General features: G+C 34.7%; 1 protein-coding gene across 1 annotated transcript; it reads right to left on the bottom strand.

The window, feature by feature from the left end:
- Positions 1 to 1,492: 1,492 nt before the first annotated feature.
- On the bottom strand, positions 1,493 to 5,815 carry LOC119192745 (putative odorant receptor 19b). Its single transcript, XM_037446510.1, has 6 exons — positions 5,661 to 5,815; positions 5,233 to 5,387; positions 4,836 to 4,935; positions 2,574 to 2,678; positions 2,085 to 2,240; positions 1,493 to 1,648 (listed from the first exon to the last, which is right to left on the bottom strand). The coding sequence occupies exons 1-6, from the start codon at positions 5,757 to 5,759 to the stop codon at positions 1,592 to 1,594; spliced, it is 672 nt and encodes a 223-aa protein (XP_037302407.1). The 5' UTR covers positions 5,760 to 5,815; the 3' UTR covers positions 1,493 to 1,591.
- Between the last annotated feature and the right edge of the window lie 3,383 nt (positions 5,816 to 9,198).

A 9,198-nucleotide genomic window follows, 5' to 3' on the forward strand; every position in this document is an offset into this window, starting at 1 on the left:
GGATAAATACGAAGCTCGGAAAAATGTGACTACCAGTTGTACGTTTGAAGAATAAAGTCGTCAAATGAATTTTGTTCCCAAGAGTTTAACGTGCCAACGAAATATCCAAGGGGTCATCTATAAAAATAACAGACTGCTCTGTAACACCTAGGCGTCTAGGCTACTCCGTAAATTACCTACGGCTTAAAACCACTCTATAAAAATAATACAGCGTTTTAATTATACATTGAATAAAAAAAACATTAAACCGGTGAGCCTTAGAAATACTTGAAAAAAATCCGAACGCTCAAATGGCGAACACTAAAAGCTAATCACGGCAATTCGTGCATCAGAACGGTCTCTATTAAAATAACTAATCCGGCCGTTCCCGTTACAATGTCAGTACAGTAATTGAAATCCATGAACTGCGCAGCCGTTGCCTGCATGAGCCGTGTGGGTCAATACAAAAACACAATGGATCCGGCACAATGGGGCCCATTCAACGGTCTTAAATGTTCGCAGCCAAATGGAAATTTCACTGCTGCCGAAACTATCACGCTGTAACTTGATTTTTTCTGCTTCAACACAAATGGCGCGATTTTTAGCTTATTGTGCTCACTGCAATTAATGCAGGCGTGAAGATAGGCGAAATACTCTCGTATTATGATAGATCTTAGCTTGATTTTACTTGCGCTTATGGCGTATCCATGGTCGCCGGGAGGGAGATGCAAGTAGGTGCAAGTCCCAGAAATAAATTACAAAAAATAACAGTCACTGAATAAATCTGTAACAATGAGAACTATCGACTAGAGGTTTTTTTATGATAAATCATTTTCAAAATCCTGTGCGATTTGAATTTATCATATTTGAAGCAATCATTTAAAAACTTAATTATATTATGTAGTATTGCGTAGGTGCAGATGCTCCCCCCTAAAACTTATGTTGGCGGCTTCCATGGGCGTATGCGTTATTGATGCCGTTTTCTATAGAGAACTGTTAGGTTTACAAAATGTATCAAAGTATTAACTTTAACACAGGTACCTACTCACTAAACTAATATGTAACTTCTGCTTTGCAGCTTGCAACTTAGCATAGTTCAGATTTTAATAACGGATAAATTGCTACGACGACAAACAAGGAGCTTCAAGTTGATTAATTCTCGTAAATAACTTAGTAACATTTAAGAGTGAATTCCAAAAATGCAACTCAAACCTATTTTCACTTTATGAAATACAGCTAACAAAATAACAATTTCCTTGAAATGAATATTTTCGGATGTATTAGCTGCGAACATTTTGTATCTGGGAGCGCCGCGGGCGGCCGGCGACGGGCAGCGGTCGGCAGCGGTCGGTAACGAGCGCAACATATCATTTGACTACCACTGTGAAATCCGAAATTCCTCTCTGTTGTCTGTTAACGATGTGATTCCCTGTTTGTGAACTTATTGCACTCCATCATTTCATTGCTGTTGTTATGTAAATGCCATTACAGTGTATATTAAGAAATATTGAGACTAAGATTCGTAGTTTATATATTTATTGAAACATTTATGAGATAGAATAGTGTTTACTAAGTAACTATTTAATTATATACTTATTGTACCTTAGATATTTTATTTATCCTTGTTTGATGACATCACTGTATACAGTGTGTACGAAAATTTTATGATCTGGAACAAATGTCAACTTTATTATAATTTTATGTCGATAGAAAATGATGATATAAATTTATTATTAGATAATGGATGTCCATTAAAAATATTCTACAAGACTTTAAAATATTTGGACATAACCGCAATGAGTAATTCGGAGACGTATTTACTTGTATTCTTATACAGTTAATTATTATTTTTTTAATTATTAATATTTTTTGGTTGTTTATAATACATCAGCCTTGTATTATATACTGTCCCACTGCTGGGCACGGGCCTCCTTTACTACTGAGAAGGATAAGGCCTTAGTCCACCACGCTGGCCTAGTGCGAATTGGTAGACTTCACACACCCTCGAAAATTCCTAATTAGTTAAGTTCTTAATAAGTTGCTTGTTTAGAAATACATGAACGTGGTCAAATATTTATAAATTTTCCGTTTATAAAATTACTTACAGAAATAAAAGTGTCAAGAGCCAACGGTATGATTCGAGCCACTCGCGTGGTCATAGACTTTGACCACCGCGCCATGGCAATCAGCATCGCCCGACGGAACCGAGGAGATGACGACGTCCACTCGCTTTCGTACAAACATGTGTTCATTGACTCGCTCTGTAATCAAAATTAAGTATGTGATAACACCTCTGTTTGTAAAAGGGGGTTAGGGTGCTAAGCAAGTATTTAAAACTAATTATTTCATTTATGACTTACAATCCTTATTTAAATAACGAAGTATATATAGTTACATAAATCGGTATTTGGGTCGACAATAATATGATTCACTTAATAGTGTCAGCATTACTTATGTTCTTCAATACCAAGAGAACCGAAGAAGTGTTACCGACTTTAAAGAAAATTTATGGGAACAAGAGGAATTATAAGGAATTTTATGGTGTACTTGCAGTGTCACTGCGTTCATAAATTTTTTTTTTTCATATTGCTTACCTCATGCCTCACCAGATTTCCATAATAACAGTAAAGAAATACTTGAATCAACAGAATAACAATCAATACCATTAGAAATATAAATTCCATAGAAAGTACAGAAGTCTGTAAAATGTAAACAATAATTAGTATAACATTATTGACTTATTATTTCTACATATACGTAACAGAATCCCTATAAATAATTTAAATTTTGAAATTTATTTAACAAAGAAAACTATTAGATTTTTTTAAATATGTTCATGATTGTTATGTTATGTTTTTAACTATACTTTATGGAAAATTATGTCTTAATTATAATATTCTCTTAATGCGAATTATTTCACTCCTGCACTAATTCAAAATTTTGTACATCTTCACGCAACGTACTTCGAATAATTTTGTACAACAGAAATGAAGACATTATGGATAACTTCCACAGATCATGCTAAATTAACAGTTATTGTGCGGTTTCCGTCATCCACAAAAAGTACGGGCCGATAATGCCACTCGGATAGCAACCCAAACCGATACATTAGGGATATGGAACGGTTTCTCATGCTCAATCATTGGAGCACTTGGGACCTCACTTTAGACGTGTAAATGATAGTGGTTTCGGATCTTTCGTCGAACCAAGTCGAAGAATCATTATTATTTTCATACTCGCGTACGGTGTTTACACCCTTCGCTACTGGAAAACGTCCTTTACTGTCAAAATTACAAGAACTGAACTATCTTATATGTCTACCCGCCCCCCAATCGTGCGCGTCGTTTTTTATGTAATCAACAAAAAAAAGTAAAATGAGACAACTTGTATGCAAGGGTAACGCAGTATATTTTTATATACTGATTATATTGTTCAATAAAAAATAAATACTAACTATGAAGGTTACATACATTAAAAGTACAAGTCGCAGACGTAAGGAGACTTGGTAATAATAGAAAATTGACTCTTCAGTCAGCTGATTGCTACACAACTGAAGTGATTGCGAATTTCCTTTTTAACCATCCTTTGGCGAAGTTCTTTACATACGACTCGATGAAGATTGACAGCGCTATCTTTGGAGATTATGTGCAATTCATAAACTATTTTATTATTCAAGATGGATGTATTGTATCTTCATCATCTTAAAAGTGTATTGTCTGTTTTTATGTCAGACACCAGTATATGGGTCTGATATCACACTAATATCGCACCGAGATGTATCGTTAAATATCACACAAATACATACTCATGCTTTTTATAATGACTCATGACGTGATAGGGAGCGAGCCTGTCGTCATATCGGACACAAATTGTAGACTCCGGGTTGATACTAAGTAGAAAACCCCGATAACATTTTGCCCGATCTCGGGATTGAACCCAAGACCTCAGTATTGCAGTCGTACCGTAATACAACTACGCCAACGAGCCAGGTTAAATATCCTAAACCAATAGAGAGCATTGTAATAATCAGAAACTTTATAACAGAAACATAGCAAATGTCACGCAAATGCAGTCGGAGTGGGGAAATCTATAAAAAAATATTATACAATTTATAGCGTCAAAGAATTATATAAATAAACATCTAGGGGGATGTTTAAGCCTCTAAAGACTCAACGTAATGCAGCGATAGTCATCCATGACTGCGCCACAGCTACACAGCTAACGAGCGACACGACCAGTCGGTTTTTTCTACAGTTTCTGACAGAGGTGCCGCCAAACCAGATCCCGCCCAACCGAGCTGACCCAATTATATTGTAAAATCTATTTGTAATTGTACATACAATAGCTCTACCTAATATTAGTTACTTAAACATAAATTGCCCGATCTCGGGATTGAACCCAAGACCTCAGTATTGCAGTCGTACCGTAATACAACTACGCCAACGAGCCAGGTTAAATATCCTAAACCAATAGAGAGCATTGTAATAATCAGAAACTTTATAACAGAAACATAGCAAATGTCACGCAAATGCAGTCGGAGTGGGGAAATCTATAAAAAAATATTATACAATTTATAGCGTCAAAGAATTATATAAATAAACATCTAGGGGGATGTTTAAGCCTCTAAAGACTCAACGTAATGCAGCGATAGTCATCCATGACTGCGCCACAGCTACACAGCTAACGAGCGACACGACCAGTCGGTTTTTTCTACAGTTTCTGACAGAGGTGCCGCCAAACCAGATCCCGCCCAACCGAGCTGACCAAATTATATTGTAAAATCTATTTGTAATTGTACATACAATAGCTCTACCTAATATTAGTTACTTAAACATAAATGTTTGCGTTCATATTACCTCGCTCATCTCATAAATTACTATGCACATGGTGATTGATGACGTCAGGAACTGAAATGTCATCGATGGGTTGAAAACGCCGTTTACTTCAGTAATATACCTAGAATGAAAGTTTACAAACAAAATTCTATAAAAATATTTTTATATGAACAAGTATAGGAGTCCCATATTACAAAATGTGTATAATTATGGAAACAAAATAAAATTATACTTATCTGAAAATTATAAAGGTGCTCCAAATACTTAATTATTGAATTACTAAATCTGGTGGGTTTGGGAAAATGAAATTTTACTAACTAGTTCTTATTATAATAAGCAAGTTGCCCACTTAATAGATTTTTAATGGAGTAAGATACCATTGGGCCATCATGTAATTGATATATGCGTAATAACATACCAAACAAGTCTCTCATATCGTTTTACATAATACACAAACTTCTTATACAATTTCTTTTCAGTCACATCGTCGTATAAACCACTGGATTTGTTCAAACTAGTCTCGTCAAACAAATGCTTCAAGTTGTGTTTAATCATCTTCAGCTGCACTTGAGCCTGAGCATAATAAGTTGTAACCAGACAGTCTAATGATAGATGGCCATACCCTACCCAAAATAAGGGCAATATATTTTGTATTAGACATAGAAGGATGTACCTGCAAAATGATGAATATTTTAAATAAAAGTAGGTTCTTTACAAGAGTGCTTGATCGAAATAATCCATTAATGTCGGTCACCTTGAGTATACTAATATGGTTATAAATAGTAAAAAATAATGTATTTACTTAGACCAGGTGTCAGTTTTGAATGGCACATAAAAAGGGATTACAGTTGATTCATCCCTGAGCCTCTGAACAACATTCGACGCAAGCCAGCACACCGCCGCGATTGTTACGAATATGTTCATTATTTTTGACAGACGATGCATTTCCTTAATATTTTTCAACAAATATTTCTCATTTTCTCTTCCGTTTGCAGCAAAAATTGGATCTACGAATATATACAATTTATCAGTTTAACAGCTTAAATGATGACTTATTCTTTATCTGTAGTTCCTTTGCACACTATTTCGAAGTCTCGTGAAACTTATATAGGATATCTCGAAAAGTAACTTTATTGTAAACGTATTAAAGCTTTATTAGAATCTATTTTACGAACCCTCATGACCACGTTCCTATTCATAATAGAATAACATTGATTAACACTCTGTACATCCTATTCGTATTTAACGCTAATGCTTTGATCGGTATTGACTATTAAAATATATCCATTGAGTAGACAATTAATTATGGATAAACTACAAATTTCAGTCGTTCAATTCGATGATATTCATGCATTGTGCACAGCTGCGGGCTAGTTAGCATTAATTTACGTCGGATTAGTACAATTTTGTTTATGAATTTATAATAATTTGAAAAAAAATATAGGTACTATTGTCTGGTACTTTTGGCTTCGTACACGAATATAATATCTTATTATTTATTTATTGTTTCAATTAAATGAATAATTCTTGATGGAAAAATGTTTATAACACTAAAAGGAAATATAAATAACAAATGTCAATAAAGATATTGCGCTGTACGACATACACTTAATAAGAGAGTAAAAACAAATTCTAACCATTAAGTACTTCGTTAATCTTGTCAACTCTTGAACTGTATACTAAAAACGTGAGGAGTTTCACAAATAAATTTAGTTGAGGTATTTCTATCATCAGACACTCTATCCGAAGATTAGTGGCATGGTTTGGCTGAAAGATAATATTTTATTAATAAATACCGAGTAACATACATTTCATTATCCGGGCATTTTAAATGAAGGTTGATTGCAAGCGGTCGGACGCGTCCATTACGCAAACCAAAACTTTACTACAACTTGGAACTATAGGGATTAATCTTCCGGCCTCTCTGGAAATTCAACTTTGATACCCAATAAAGTTGCTGTATCAACGTACTTTCACTGACTTAGGGCATCAATTGCAGTACTGCATACAATAAAGCGTGATACGATTCCACACACTTGACCCAAAACACGGCGATGAAGTCAATTCAAGTTGCACTTGATAAAAAAAACTAACCTGAACAATAAAAATAATATGAGCCAAATTATACATCAAAACTATCGCAAACGCAAAAATTCTGTACAGCGTATAACATGCTTTTACGTAACTGTTCTGTTCATACGGACGTACATAAAATCCTGTCCATATTAAAATTTTATAAACAGCTTTAAACGAATCAAATGGTTTCGTTTTCGTGTCCATTTTTGAAACTCCAGATGATTAATGGGAAACTCCACACCGTTTAATGAACGTGTAATTAACATTTGCCCATTCGTGCTCATTAATTAAGTCTAATTCGATTTCCAATAGACACTTGACTATTCTAATCTATAGGTATGCGGGGGTGTACTAAAATATTAATGCTTTCCAATTATTGGGAAATCTTTTTAATTACAACTTGACGTAGTTCCAGCTTTACTGTAAGTCGTAAAGATTAATTTGATACACATATTCCTTATTTTCGTAATGTTTAATAGCTTCCTACGGGCGTCAGCCTTCGGAGATAGGAAAACCAGGAAGGCTATTCAGGCTTATTTTTTTTAAATTCGAAACTGTCATTTTCGGATGTAGAGATGTAGCTGGAGGTAACCAACTCACATTATTCTTTATACATTTAATAGTTAAAAACTACGTCCCTCTTCAGTTTTTCAAGTACTAATTGCGTTTAAAAAATGAGTTTGCTCTACAAAGTTTTCAAAAGTCTAATATTTCGGACATAATAGGATATATATTACGTAACCGTTAATATTTTGCTATTTCCTTTTAATATCAATAAATATTACAAATCCCGTATTTAAAAGCCAGATCAACATATTATGAAATAAAGTCCCCCGCCACGTCTATCTGTCTAAAAAGCGAGTAACATTGTTTGGAGATAGTTTGAAAACATACGCTACATTGGAATCCCGGGAAAAAATATAATATAGTAGAATTTTTAACCGGAGAAAACCTTTTACTTGTATGAAGCCGCAAGCAAAAAATAGTATTATCCTTGTCAATGTATTGTTATACTATAGTCTCAGGATAATGTATGCAGATCAGTTATAATCAGCGCAATGTAGAGCTTTTTGAATTTTAATTTCTATGCGATATTGCTTTCTATCAAGCGCGGAATTTACTTTTCCGTTGTTATTGTAAGAAGGTTTGTCGTAAATAATAAAACCATAATATCGGCAAGAATTTATTCAGCATTAACTTATGAACACTTCAGAACGGCGGATGCCACACTTGGAGCTGATGTCCGCACTCAAGTTTCTTTCTGAGTGCGGCTTCGAAAACAGTGTCCCGCGCCGCGTCTCTAGAAGCGAGCGAGTCGCGCCCGCTCTCACGACTCACTTCTCTCGCTGCTCGCACAAACTTCGACACTTGTGCTACGCTTTCACGGACGTCTTCCATCGGAACCTTGGAAAATTCATACAAACTATCTATAAAGAAATGTAATAAAGCGGGACAAAAATCTAATATAACTTTAGTGCTGCAACGTGAAGAAACAAAAAATATGTACAAATAATTATTATCATTCTGTTACATGAAATCCAACATTTTACCTTATAGCACTGTTAACTATGTTGCTCTACGAAATACCTAAATGACGTAACTAAATGAAAATTAAATAGTGAAGACAAGTTACTTGATCGTCAGAAGCCAGAATATGCGGATATATCCGCACCCACTGGCCGACGCGTCCTATGGCGCGGTCCCAGCGCACTCCATTGCCCCAAGAGCAGGCGCTCATTATTCGGCGGCGCGTGGCGGCGGTCGCGTATCCGCCGCGCCAACTCTCGTCTATCGCCTCCGATGGTGTTATGGACACGCTTGACGTTGACTAGATGTTATAATATTATTAATTGATAAGTATATCGCACTCTTAATAAAATAATGACCCATTTCAAAATTGCCAATTTGTGGAAATCATCAAACAAACAATTTCTGTTTGGCCCATTTAGTATTTCCCTTTTTTTTTTCATGCTATAGGTTTAATTTTTTACCTATCTTTAATAAGCTCAATTTTATAGCAACTTCAACAAAAAAGGTTGCAAACAAAATATAGTTTCCCGACGACATCCACAAATTAACAATTCTGAAATAGTTCATTATTTTATTGAGAGTGCGAATTATGTAAACATTTCATTTGCAAGCTAAGTGTTACCATTTAAATTAAATGACACATACAACATAGTCTGTAAATAGAGGTTTTTTTTAAAAATATGTTTATAGGGAATTAAAGAAGATGTATAATCATTTTTATCCAAAATATTCTAGTTACGAGATAAACTTATTCACTTTCTTAATCAAAAAAAATTGT

Source organism: Manduca sexta, unplaced genomic scaffold (assembly GCF_014839805.1).
Source record: "Manduca sexta isolate Smith_Timp_Sample1 unplaced genomic scaffold, JHU_Msex_v1.0 HiC_scaffold_3111, whole genome shotgun sequence".
Classification (NCBI taxonomy): Eukaryota; Metazoa; Arthropoda; class Insecta; order Lepidoptera; family Sphingidae; genus Manduca; species Manduca sexta.

Excerpts from the sequence above, each read along its gene's own strand:
- LOC119192745 (XM_037446510.1), bottom strand. The coding sequence starts at position 5,759 with ATGCATCGTCTGTCAAAAATAATGAACATATTCGTAACAATCGCGGCG. Across the intron at positions 5,388-5,660 it reads GGCTCAGGGATGAATCAACT|GCTCAAGTGCAGCTGAAGAT; the intron begins GTAATCCCTTTT and ends TATTATGCTCAG. Across the intron at positions 4,936-5,232 it reads CGATATGAGAGACTTGTTTG|GTATATTACTGAAGTAAACG; the intron begins GTATGTTATTAC and ends CTTTCATTCTAG.